Source organism: Antennarius striatus, chromosome 11 (assembly GCF_040054535.1).
Source record: "Antennarius striatus isolate MH-2024 chromosome 11, ASM4005453v1, whole genome shotgun sequence".
Lineage (NCBI taxonomy): Eukaryota > Metazoa > Chordata > Actinopteri > Lophiiformes > Antennariidae > Antennarius > Antennarius striatus.
Window position 1 is genome coordinate 4,733,223 of NC_090786.1, and position 13,256 is coordinate 4,746,478.

At 41.9% G+C, this 13,256-nt stretch overlaps 2 protein-coding genes across 2 annotated transcripts in view; one reads left to right on the top strand and one right to left on the bottom strand.

Moving 5' to 3' along the window:
- The window catches only part of kcnq5a (potassium voltage-gated channel, KQT-like subfamily, member 5a), a 63,164-nt gene extending 54,772 nt beyond the window's left edge, over window positions 1–8,392 (bottom strand). The window contains exon 1 of the mRNA XM_068327423.1: window positions 7,600–8,392. Within this exon, the coding sequence (XP_068183524.1) occupies window positions 7,600–7,940 (341 nt within the window). The 5' untranslated portion in view covers window positions 7,941–8,392. The remainder of the gene's footprint in view (window positions 1–7,599) is intronic.
- A 1,356-nt stretch (window positions 8,393–9,748) lies between these two features.
- cnrip1b (cannabinoid receptor interacting protein 1b) lies at window positions 9,749–12,665 on the top strand. The gene is made up of 3 exons (XM_068327896.1): window positions 9,749–10,027; window positions 11,037–11,181; window positions 11,766–12,665. Exons 1-3 carry the CDS (start codon window positions 9,849–9,851, stop codon window positions 11,928–11,930), a joined length of 489 nt encoding a protein of 162 aa, XP_068183997.1. The 5' UTR covers window positions 9,749–9,848; the 3' UTR covers window positions 11,931–12,665.
- The last annotated feature ends 591 nt before the right edge of the window (window positions 12,666–13,256 follow it).

Below are 13,256 nucleotides of genomic sequence, written 5' to 3' on the forward strand. Positions count from 1 at the left end.
TAAATATACTCTTTTTTTCCTCTCTGATATCATTCTGTCATTTCAGATTCCCAACCCTCCTCCACCCCTTTGCCACCTCAACCCCCGCGACACCTGGACGACTCCGCTCCAATCCTCCAGTGTTCCTGTCACGAAGTCACCCCAGTACCAAGCTCCATCACCAACACCACAAAAATAAAGACATGTGTTCCATCTGCAAGAAGATGCAACCTTGAGGAGTCAATTGATACCACTTAACGAATGGGGGGGGGGGTGTCTGATTGGCATGATGAACGACTTTCTCTATTAAAATGGCTTTTCATCCAATACCTGGAAGAAAAATGATGAAGGCGAACAGAGTGCTTCACACTGCGAATAGATCTTCAATAAAGTGATGCAAACAAACATCTGCGCGCGCACGCGTGTGTGTGCGTGTGTGTCGTGTGTGTGTGCGCGTAAAGTGCGCACGAACGTTACGCGTGGGCACGCAGATGGGATTACGCGCCAGCTTTTGAGTAACGTCCTTCTTCAGAGAGCTGACAGGGAAGCCTCTAAGTGTATGCGGCGGGGCAGAGGAGGCTGGTGTTGTGCGAACCCAGCAGCAGTGGATTCTGTGTGGGCAGGAGGACGGATGAGCTCAGCCGGGCTCTGCTCCATCCATCAGCGCCGGAGTCTGCTCAGCAAACTGGCACCTCCGCCGCTGCACAAGAGCGCTTCCGGATGACTAACAAGCAATCGCGCACCGGCGGTAACACACTCGTGCAAGGACGCGCGCACACACACACACACGCACACACACACACACACACACACACACACACGCGTGTGCATGAAGCAATCCTGCATACTGATGCATCGCGTTAGAAACCTGTGCTCTGCCTCAACTGAATCATCACTTCCCGCTCCCTCTGCTTCTCCTTTCCCCTCTCACTCCTCTTAGATAGAGGCGTTCTTATGGAACTCTTGCTCTTTCTCCCTCACATTTCACGCATGACCTGCATCGACTATCGCGGTATATTTTTGCTCCTGTCAGAGCATATCTGATCGAACATCCACCCACTGTGACATGGGCTATTAGTGCATGATAAATGATTTATTTGTTTTATTTTTTTTTTTAGTGCGCTTCACTCACATGCATGGGCCATAATGGAAGCACACACTGGAGGTGATCTTTTATTGGTATCAAGAAAACCTGAAATGAGGGTTAAAACTGCAGATCAATAGAGGGAGTTGAGCACAACTTCAGGAGGAAAGGGTTTTCTTCTTTCTTTTTTTCTGATGACCAGACTGTTCGGGGCGATGCACTGAGTCATGCGTTAATCATCAGCAGGAATGATAAACCTCACTCCCTCCACCCTAAATCTTGTCTTAGCTCATTGCTTACAGGAGATATAACTTTATACTTTAATATACTAACACTCCAGGTGTGTGTTTTCTCACGTATTCCTCTTACTGTGTCTTTTCACATCTCACATCTAAGACTCTTCTTTTGCTCCATCTCCATCCACCTTTCTTTTTAGCCCAGGATCATATGGTACCAACTTACAGTCCCGGACACCGAAATCCACAATACTGTATGTACCTGTGCTGTCTCACAATCTCCAGCAACAGCATCACACACACGCACAAACACACGTGTTACCTTTATTGGGATATTCACTCTGTCCTGATTCATGGAAACACCGGAAAATATCATGACAGTGTTTATACACACACACACACACACACACACACACACACACACACACACACACACACACACACACACACCACTTCCTGTTCGACCAGCATTTTCCAGCATTTTCCATTGGGCAGCAGCCATACCTGGAAGTCACACTGAATCTAAACACAGAAGCTCTTCTATGTGCTCAGGTGTCTCAAATGTCGTCTTGTACTCAGGAGACAAAGTGCAGCCTCTTCAGATCCCTTTCATGTTCTTCAGCTCTAAGTGCAATTTAGTTAGATTTTTTTTTTTTTTTATCAGTGCACCTGCCGTGAGAATAATCTCTGAGAGCAGCACTACAGAAATCAGGATAATCCAAATTGTATATTTCGACCCAGATGGATGAATAACTTCCAGTCCAGTCATTCCACCAGATAAGTCATCAGCGTCCAGCTCTAGGGGAGTTACCTTAGTCAGTTTCAGTGAAAAGAGTTGTAATAGGACAGGAAAACAGAAAACAGATGTTTAAATAGAAGCTGTTGGATGGCCAGTGACTCATAATGTAGTTGATGTTGAAATAAAAAAGAGCAACAACTCTCACTACTTTTTAAAGATGTCCTATAAACTAATCGCCCGCAACACCAACCTGGTTTGAACCCAGAAACACAAGGGAATGTTCTCTAACGGCCATAAAAGTGGATCGAGAATCAGCTCCGTCAGCGAAGCCATGAAAACACTCCATCTCCTCTGCGCCCACACATCTCGTCTCCAGCACCAAACAGATAGAGAAGGAGACAGCGTGGTGGAGTAGCGGCCAGATGACTGTTCAGACGAACGGCGATGACATTAAAGATATGCAAATCAGACTTCCATATCACAGCTACTGATGCATTGAGGAAGCCTTCGCTCTCCTCTGCGGGAAAGCAATTGAAATATCCGCTGATATCGAGTTCCTGTGAAGACCGACGACAAACCTGACCGCAAAAGGAGTTGAGATTATTTCCATAACTGTGATGTGACATCTCTCACCATTTAATCCCCACGTGTAAAAACTGCATTAGCACCTGGCTCTTGTCAGCCTCCGCACTGATCAATCTAGACTCGTGTCTGATAGAAAGATCTTTGTCACATCGACCCGCAATCCTTCAAACATGACTGACGATGCACAGAGAATACAAAACTGTAAAACACAGATGTTTCATGCACAACCCGACGCCACAGATCCAAACAACCGCCGCCAAGAGTTTCAAGGTGATCGCCCACTATCAGCGCGGCCACTTCAGGATCCAGTCGAAAGCCGGTCCTCATCCCCTCCTGTTCAGGAGTGATTCTCCTGAATGACAGCCGGAGGTGTGCGTGGGATTTAGCTACGCAGAAGCACAAATTACATACATGACGTCAAAGAAGTCATTGTTACAGGTCTGTGGGAGACCTGGTGGAAACTGCACCCCCCCCTTGCAGTAATATCTCACTCCAACCTAGTGGGTTTTGATGCTACAACATCGTGATGCTGTGTCCACACCTTCTAATGAGGGACAGAAAACTTTATTTTCCTTAACCAAACGTAATGAAAGTTTTTGGTGACACAGATCTTTGTGGGCGTGATCACCATTTGACCGTTCAAACAGATAGGAAGCACCATTCCCTTTTTCCATAGTTGTACCTGACAGTGAACGCATCGCAGGCTGCACAAAAACCTTTATGGTTAATGGGTAAATTTTGAGCGTTTGTCGATCAATAATGTGTAGTGTGTGACTAAATTGCTCTTGGATCAATGATGCACTGACTCACAAAAACAGCACGACTAAATCAATGAATCTTTCCTGTCACACACATTTCTCTCATTCATTTCCAAATTCAAAAGCCAACGTGGCGACGAGGCACCGGTGAGGGTAATGACCACAGTGTGTCTTTCCTACCAAGAACGGACCCACGTCAAATTAATCCTGACAATCTTTTTTATTCTCAGAACCATCCAGGAAACTTAAGGCACGGTGACAATGTCGCTCCCTCCCTCAAATTCTAGGTTGTTCCTGCCGATATCGATTCAAAAGTGAAAACATTCTGAACTTTGACGCAGATTTCTTTTAAAAACTGTGTTGAAATGATTCTCTTAAAACACTTTCACAACATAGAAGCATCACAAACTAGCACATACACGCGTCGCTGCATGGACAGGTGGCACACATCCTCTTCACACTTGCGCAAAATGTTTAAAAAAAAAAAAGAAGAAGAAGTGTTGAGCAAAAAGATTGAGGGTGAAACATTATTAACACACACAGAAACCTGCCTGCGATGAAAAGAAATCATCTTCCGAGTATAGCACCGTAATGCCGACTGAACCCATTTCAGAAAATATGATCATCCCAACACGCCGCCTCATTAAGAGATTGAACCTTAAAGCCAACGGAGCTGTGATCCCAGACGTTCTCATCCTGAGCCCATCTGCAGACGCCATCAGGGACTCCTATAGAGAATACAGAGTGGTGTATGCGCATAGATTTTTCTCCGGCGTGGATAAACACACCTGAAACATCTGTTTCCACACAACAGTTTACTAATCCAACGGATTAAACCATCAAAGGAGGCATTTATTATACAAGCGTCACAGTATATCTTGTTGGAATGTTCTCATCTCCCATGTTTTCATCTACCAGTATATTTCATCTTCAACCAGACGCTAGACGCGTTCCTCAATCGTGAGTGCACACAAGCATCAGTCCTACTTTAAGTTTTGGTCACCCTCAATTTCCCTCCATACAGAGATCGACTACAGGTCTTGGCACAGAAACATTCTCAATATATTGTCAAAGTGGGGAGCCTGATTTGCTGGCGTGGTTCAAAGTAAATGAGAGGATCAGAATGTCTTCACGTCTGGATGTCTTCCTTAAAGACACTTCATCAGATCAGTCTGCGAAAGCTGATTCAGAATCACTCAATCTGTTTGTAATCAGATTAGATCAGATTGATAAAATGAGCAGATAAATTTAATCTGTTCTTGTAAGTAAAATGAAAGTAAAATGAAAAGAAAAAAATAAGCCCAACAACTTCAATTTAATTCACTCAAATGTTCATAATGCCTCATGAGGACGCTTCTGCGTGAGTTTGCATGTTCTCTCTGTGTCTGTGTGGATTGTCCTCTGGGTTCTCCTTCTTCCTCCCACCTCCAAAAAAAAAAAAAAAAACATTCAGTAAAAGCAAATTGACTCTAAATTGACCGTAAGTGTGAATAGTTATTTGTCTTGTTCTTTGTCTGGCCCTGCGATGAACCACCCCGCCCAAAGTCAGCTGGGATAGACTCCAGTTGTGTGCTTACTGCTGCGTACACAGCGTGTGCTTGTGTTAAATAGCAGGGTTTACTAAGTATAGAGGAATTCACTAATTAGCTCTCATTTGCAATGAAAACAGATCAAACTATCCATATTAAAAATCACTGCACAAGAGATAAAAATCACTCTGGGGTGTTCCAATTAAAGGTGTGCTTCAAAGTTTCCTGCAGATTTCTATGAAGTGCATTAATTATTCAATGAATCTAACATATTCAAAGGCTTCTCAGTACAATGGCAAAGCTCATAAGAACTCGTCGGCTTGTGAAATAAATAGCTGCAGCCCTCAGCTAATCAACAAACGCATTGAAGCGTGTTACATGGAAGCAAATAAAATTCAAAGAGAATATAAATACAACAGAATATGAATTTATCATCTATATTTCATTACATTTTCCGAACAAAATCCTCCAGTTAAATGAGATGTGTTCATTTGTGGGACTTTTCCAATGCCTCATATCCATATCATGTAGGTTCATATCACAGGCATATAGCATAGCTTATAACCTCACATAAGCAGATTTTTAGAGTGTTAGGCTGCAGGAGATGCTCATGTTGTATTTCTTATCTGCATAAAATAAATAAATTAAACCATTACATCATTGTGAATTATTGTGAACACTATTGTGAATGGTTTCTTTTTTAACACTTGCCATCCTCACATCAAGTTGATATTTCTTATTGAATAACTTGCAAACAGGGAAGAACACACAACTACAACTTTAACCCATCACTACTTAAAAAGTTGACTTTGTGCACATGTGGGTAGTGCAGGTATTTGCAGAGAACACATAAATTAAAATACCATGTGGACAGTAGACATGCACATCTGCTATTTCTGTCTGAGGTGTATTCTCTTTCTTTGCCAAAGCTCACAAAAACAGAATCTTCCAATTTGGCCTCAGCGTGAGATAATTTTTCAAATCTCACTTTAGGTCTCTTTTTAAAAAAAATTGTTTTAAAATTTCTGTTAAGCATTTTGACTGTGGTTTGGAGCAGATGTAACAATTTAACCCCGCTGACCTCAGCTGTCCCGCCTGAGCAAATAAAACGTCAACATCCGGCTTTGCGGTCCCTCCTCTCACAGCTCCACTTCCTCACAGCGCGTCTCGTCCAACAAGACGGGACGGGGTGTAGAGTTTCATCGGTCGAGCCGTGCTGCAGTTAGGAGCGTGTTTATGGATGCGTGTGAATGAAATATGCATGCATATTGTGGTTATACTACATATGCATGACTATAGGCATAGAGAGAGACAGACAGAAAGGTAGGCAGTGTGCACCCCACAGCCACAGCTGTGTTAACACAGATCCTCTTCTTCACCTAAACACCAGTTCCTTGTGCAGTTATGCTTCCAACACCAGAGTCTGGTTGTGTTTTGTTCTGAAATACACCTCAGCAAACCCAGAGAAGAAGCACCAGCAATGGAAACGAGAGACGACACCTGCCCGACGCCTACACTGTTCGACTTGAAGGTGATGGATGTGCAGAACGGGAAACACACACCAACCAGTTTGTGTGTCTGAAGGCATGACCTCCAATAAGAGAACACCTTGTGGGTTGAATACAGTAAAAACAGTGTGTGGCTCAAATTGTATGTAGACACAGACAATCAAGGAAGGCTCGAAGTGGAAGTGGAAGTGGATGGCGTGAAGGGTCCGCTTCACAGGACAGATACCAAACTGTGATCAGCTGACAGCTGCTTCCAGTTCCAAATTTTAAAAAAAAAGGCTCATTTAAATCCATTCTCTGTTCGAAACAGCGATAAAAGATTCAAATATTACTTTTGCCATCTCACATCTGCTGTTGATGCAGTGTTATGTAAATATACAGATGTTAGACTTAATGTAAAACTGTCTGAGTGCACTGTGTGTGCAATATCGATGTATTGTACATCTCTATAAATACATTCACATAACAGAACACACACACACACACACACACACACACACACACACACACACACACACCTGCAATCATTAAATTCTGACTGAGGCGGCTTCCTGGTGTCTGGTGCAACAGGTGATTACAATCTAGTCCTGCACACACACACACACACACACACACACACACACACACACACACACACACACACACACACACACACACACACACACACACACACACACACACACACACACACACGTTGTGATGCAGTTGTAATCACCGGGTGAATGAAAACAGGGCAGTGATGATCCCTGAGTATTAACCTGAAACACACACAAGATGTATAAAAATGAAGATGTGTTGGACTTCTGTCCATCTATAACTGCGTCTCCACGAGCGTCTTCGTGCAGATGAACAGAAACGGGAGGGAGATGGAAACATATAGATGATTAAATATAAAAAATACAACCCGGTATGACTCGTATCGGTTTGATTCTATGATGCTGGTGCAGGGTGATGCTGGTTGTCATCACTGTCAGGTGAACAACAGAAGATTAAAACTCTTTAAAAAAAAAAAAAAAGCAGTGGTTTTTAGTTGTATCCCTTGGATTTAAATATTCCCTATTTCGAATTCTTGCATTTACCTTAAAATTCACCCTAAGAAAGTTGGAAAACTGTTGATCCAAAAACAGACAAAAGTAAATTTTGGTGTCTGCTGCGTAATGATCAAGTGTATAATTACTCACACAAAAGCGTGATATACGAAAGCCCACTCTCTCGGTCTCTCCAACACGTTGTAGAGGTAATTCTGGAGCCGCCGGTACCGCGCGTTCCTGCGGCCGCTCTGCGCGCTGTAGGTCAGCGGCTTCCCCAGCAGGCTGAGGCGGGCGCCCTGCTTCCTGTCCGCTCCTGCAGCACCTGCAGCGGTGGGAGACAGGAGACCGTCCCCAACTCGCACCGCGTTGTTCATCTTCCTTCGCCCAGACTCCACATCTTTTAGTGGGTATTCCTGCACCCGGCGTCCCGGTGAAGTCTTCAGCCACAGCCCGGTGCCGCCACTCTCGTCTCCGGTGTGATTTCTAGGCATGGCATCATCAGCGCAACGCGCTGGGAAGACCGGTTGATATTCACATGAAGCCAAGCGCTCTTTCGCCAGAAGGATGTTTGGTTACTTTGATTTTAACCACACACTTGATGAGAGACAACTGTAGAGTTTCTGGATCGGGTCTGCCGTCACCTTGTCATCCTGTGGTCGTTGGGAGTGGATTTTCAGTTCGGTTTGGACACTCGGGCCATCTGCGCAAGCCTGGGGAAGAGTTGGGTTATGAAGGAGTGGATCCATCCGAGACATTTGGCGAGGGGAGGGCTCTCTCCCACCCTCCCACGCTCTCCCTCTCTCTCCCTCTCTTTCTCTCCCTCCCCAGCTCACTTTCACTCGCCGTCTTGTTTCTTCATATCAAAGTGAGGCGAGTCTGCCGTCTCAGGGTATTTTCTTTTACGCACGGACAGGGACGCAGCGCAGCCAGCACGACCGCAACCACCAGACTCATGGGTGTTCTCGATAGTCCCGTCCATATCTAGGCTTCTCAATAAATAAACCTTGAGATAAGAAACGTCATAAGATATGAATGAGCCGATGACGCAGATTTTACGCAGGCGAGGAAAAAAATCCCACTGTACAAAACGATTGTGAAGTGTTGGTTAGAGACAATATCAAGGCCAACGTGAGATATTAATCTCCCACACATAAAAATTACGCCTTGAAACAAGTGTAGACAGACTGACTCTTACTCTGACAGTCACTTTAAAGGAATTCGAGATGAAACTGTAGATGGAGACTATTAGAAATACTTTAAAATAAAATGCAGCTATCATTTGCCTCATTTCAAAGCGATCATTTAATTGGTAAAAGAATAAACAGACTACTTTTGGCATTGATTAAAGCATAACGGTCTGCCCAGTCTCAAACCGATCATTTTTTCGTGTCTTTGCCTTTCCAGACTTGACTGAACTAAATATCAGCCTGTTGATCAGTGTTAATAAATAAAGTAAATGATGTATTCACGTGTAGCTCTGTTGATGTCGGAGTCCGCTTCAGTCATATTAAACGTTTAAACTGATAATTATGAAATTAAATTTCCGTTCATTCCATTTTGGTCGCGATCCCGAAATTTAAGTTTTAGACTCTTGAGTTTTTTTCCCCACTTTCACTTCAATAATTTAAAACTATAAATGACGTCAGCATGACGCAATTGCCCTACCGCGAAATGAACCAAGTCTGTGTGCGACAACTTTTTTTTCTACAATGATCAAAGCCTGACCTCTGCTGGTTACTGTTAGGTATTACAAGGACTGCTCTGGTACTATTCATTAACTAGCCCACACTGCATCAAACATGTTGATGCATATAGTTTAATGTTACATGACATATTTGACTGTACACTGGTCTTGACATGGCAAACGTCTAATTCTAATTCTCTCCTGATGAATAGTTGAAGTGTTTATAAATGGTACTAATTTTTCGCATATTGACTGCCATGAGAAAAAAAATCCGCATATTTGTGTGCACTATGCTTCCATTTGTGTGCTAATACCGTGTCACCTTTTACTCATATGTTATTTGGAAGAACGCAATAAATGTTTTGACTTTTTTTTTTGTCGCTATTGAAATCGAACTTTAAATAAAACCACAGCGCCATCAAGTGTTTGTGTTAGAAATGTGTGAAAAATCAAAGGTACAGAAATGATCTCTCTCTGTAGTTGTGAGTAATTTGAAAGAGGAAAGAGGGTGTGAGATTTTCAGAGAGAGAGAGAGCGAGAGAGCATTGGTTGGGATTAGATCCCTGGTTATATGGGATTACAGGGCGCAACTCGGCGCAATTCCCTGCGCTGCGCCTGTGCGTAAAACACGGCACACATTTCGCCACCTCTGAACACCCGAGACAACCCGTCTCTAACAATCCCGTTGATCGGTGACACACCATCTACATGGAACATGGCCGACGTGCCTCAAATAGTCAAAATTGGAATATCCCTGAAGATGCTCCCCAACAACACCGCGGTGTTCTTCAAATCCGACGGAGCCAGGTTCGGACAGACCCGGACCATCAAGCTGCTCACCGGGTCCAAGTACAAAATCGATGTGGTCATTAAACCGGGGGCGATCGAGGCTAAGTAAGGATTTTTGTTTTGTCACCGGCGTTAATTTACACTAAAATAAACCAATGGGATCTAATCCAATAGATATCACGATCATCTTATTCCAACCCTCCTCCTGTAATAAAACGCTTGAACTATCATAATTTGCAGATTATTTGTGGATCATTTCAATCACAACCAAGCAAAATCAATCTTCCCGATAATCATTAAAGTATTGGAGATTAATGTGTTAATTAGTTAATTTGGTGCTTTCACCTCCAGAACGCGATTCTACACAAATAAACTGATGAGACTCAAGTATTTCTCACGTGGATCGATAATAGTTCATGTGCTGTATTAGATAACATGTGTAAACGTAGAATTTAAGCCTGCATTCAAGAGAGTCGGAAATTTGAATATTACCATCTGAGTTCTGTTCAAAAGTGAAAGGAAAACGTGACGTTTTGTGATTTCCAAATTCAAAACACACTCTGTCCTGTTCAGATTATATCGTATCGGTGTACTACTATGGATTATTATTTAAAACCATGAGCCCTTCTCTTTAGTACTTAACAAATCCCCTTTTCAAATATAGATTTACAAATTAGGATTTTTTGAGGAGTCCCTGAAAGCAGCATAAATAGCATGACAGATTGGGACTCCAAGTTTGGGTATTGTGCCTTGTGATTTGTTTGCAGTCTGCATGATTGTGTAATGAATTGTGTTGCTGATCCGTATCCAAATAAGGAATGTTGTTAAATTAATATATGTAAAAAAAACAAAAAAAAACAACCATGAACAAACACTAGCATGAAAATATGTCACACCTGATGACTCACTGAACAAAATGAACTAGGGCGTGCACGTGAAACACATTTGTAGACCTACTGCACCAAATTATTGTCAACATGATCAAATGTGTGACTGTAAGCCATCCAGTCAATTTATGGCTGGATGCGTGTTTATAATTTAGAAATAGCATTATGTGGTTTATCCGTAGTAGTAACTTTTAGCGTTAAATAGCATGTGTATTTGTGTGTTTCAGTTCGATGAGCGTGGGTGGGGTGACCTTCCCCCTGGAGCAGCAGTCTAAAGACCCTCAGTCTGTGGTTTATTCTGGCCGGTATGACACAGAAGGAGTAATGCACACCAAGAGCGGAGAGAGGCAACCGGTTCAAATCAGCATACAGGTATGGATAATAATGTAGTTAATTCACACGGGGGATTTTTTTATTGTCACACACCTGCAAACCACAGATGACGGTTTCAACATGTAGGTGACACCGTGACTCTGAATCCATCCAAAGCTTAATTTCTTTTACAATGACGTCTTACCACAGAACACAATTTTTGCATTGTTGTCCTTAAAGCACAACAGAGTTAAAATAAATGAATTCAAACAGGTGGTTTCTAGACAGAAATATCTGGCAGTTAACAAAAGAAGCAGGAAGAGGAAGGTAGAAGTTTAAATGAAAACTAAGCCAGTGAAGCAGGAATGACAGAACACACACTGACATCTGAAAGAGGGAAACACACCGACTAAACACGCAAGAGGCTTACCAGGGCCGGCTGGACTGCTACTGGACCAGACTAATTAGGTTAATCATGTGACAGGAAGTGTAAAACAAAGCACAGGCGAATGAGTCTTTCAAAATAAAACGGGAAATCAAGTCATTCAAAACCATCCGTACTTCCATCTGAGCTTCATCACATCAGGCTGGAATCTGTGGTTGTTTATATGTCTGCTCATCCGAGAACGTTTTTCTCCCTTCAGTTTGCAGAGGTGGGGATGTTTGAAACGGTGTGGCAGGTGAAATATTACAACTACAACAAGAGGGACCACTGCCAGTGGGGAAACAGCTTCAACAGCATCGAGTACGAATGCAAACCCAATGACACACGCACGCTCATGTGGGTCAACAAGGAGATGTTCGTCTAACGGAGGAGCAGCTCAGGAATCCTCCTTACAGGCATCGTGTTTTCATCTAGAATGAAGACTAATATCACTGATATCTCAACAGATTTTCTCTGATTGAAACGGGAAACTTTTGCATTTTTGTTAGATTTCTTGCCAAATCCAGTCTTAGACTTCAGTAGAATATGAAATACAGCGATGTTGACTTTGTTTTTGGCACATGTAAACATGTCAGAATGAAAATGGCATATTATATCGTTGTTGAAATCAAACCTTTAGCTGTTGTAATATTTAAATATTTCTTCACATAAGTTAAGGCTTATGTGCAATGACAATGTCATACGTGTGTTAGGTGTTTCATGTGTGTGTGAGTGTGTGTGGACTTTACATCTGTCTTTTACAGATGTGTTTATATATAAGTACTTATAAAGGCTACATTTATGTGTGAGTTTTTGTTTCAAAATTATTATCCAATATTTAAAGAAAGTGTCATGTGAATTCTTCCTAAACTTTTGAGGCCATTTCTGTTATTTCTCAGCAGATTAAAAAGGGGCCCATTCTATTTTGAGATGAAATCTGTGTGTAGTCTTGTGTGTGTGTGTGTGTAACAGTTTGTGTAACAGTATGTGGGTGATGTTTGTTTTCTCTACCTCTCCTAATGGATTTAGCCATTAATACTTTTTTAATGTGTATTCAGAACACAAACTGTCAGTTACATAGTTCAGTGTTTTTTTCTATCTTTTTTGGTAAATTGTAATAATTTATAAATAGTTTTTTTTTTTACACTGAACTGGTGCAAATATTTTGTGATTATTGTGTGTGTGTTTTTTTAGGAATTGACATAATGACTTGACCTATGCAATAATATGTCTGTTGAAAGTGTTGTTTGTAATGCTATTAATAGTAAAATTGAAAATATGATTGTGTTAGAAATGAATTCATTTAACTAATACAGACAAGTCAAACAATTCTGTTAATTAGTAAAGGAAACTATCATATCAATCTATCTATCTATCTATCTATCAACCATCCATCCATCCATCCATCCATCCATCCATCCATCTATCTATCTATCCAAAATAACAACAGACAGGCTATCTCGTCATTCAGATTGGTATGGTTTCAGTATTAATTGATTGATTATTGGCTTAACGTTATTTTAAACCCTTACATCTAATAATACAAGTATTTAAACAATTACAGTATGTTTTAAGTGTGGAACAAACTTTTTAAAAAAACTTGCCGGGCTCTCGGTGCAGCACCCCGGGGCTGACAGTAGCCTGAAACTTAAACAGTAAAATTAGGTTTCAGCAACATTGCTTTGTTTGATGAAATCCACAGCTTTCCAGA

Coding starts and splice junctions, on each gene's coding strand:
- cnrip1b (XM_068327896.1), top strand. CDS start 9,849: ATGGCCGACGTGCCTCAAATAGTCAAAATTGGAATATCCCTGAAGATG. Junction 10,028..11,036: donor CCGGGGGCGATCGAGGCTAA/GTAAGGATTTTT, acceptor TGTGTGTTTCAG/TTCGATGAGCGTGGGTGGGG. Junction 11,182..11,765: donor CGGTTCAAATCAGCATACAG/GTATGGATAATA, acceptor TTCTCCCTTCAG/TTTGCAGAGGTGGGGATGTT.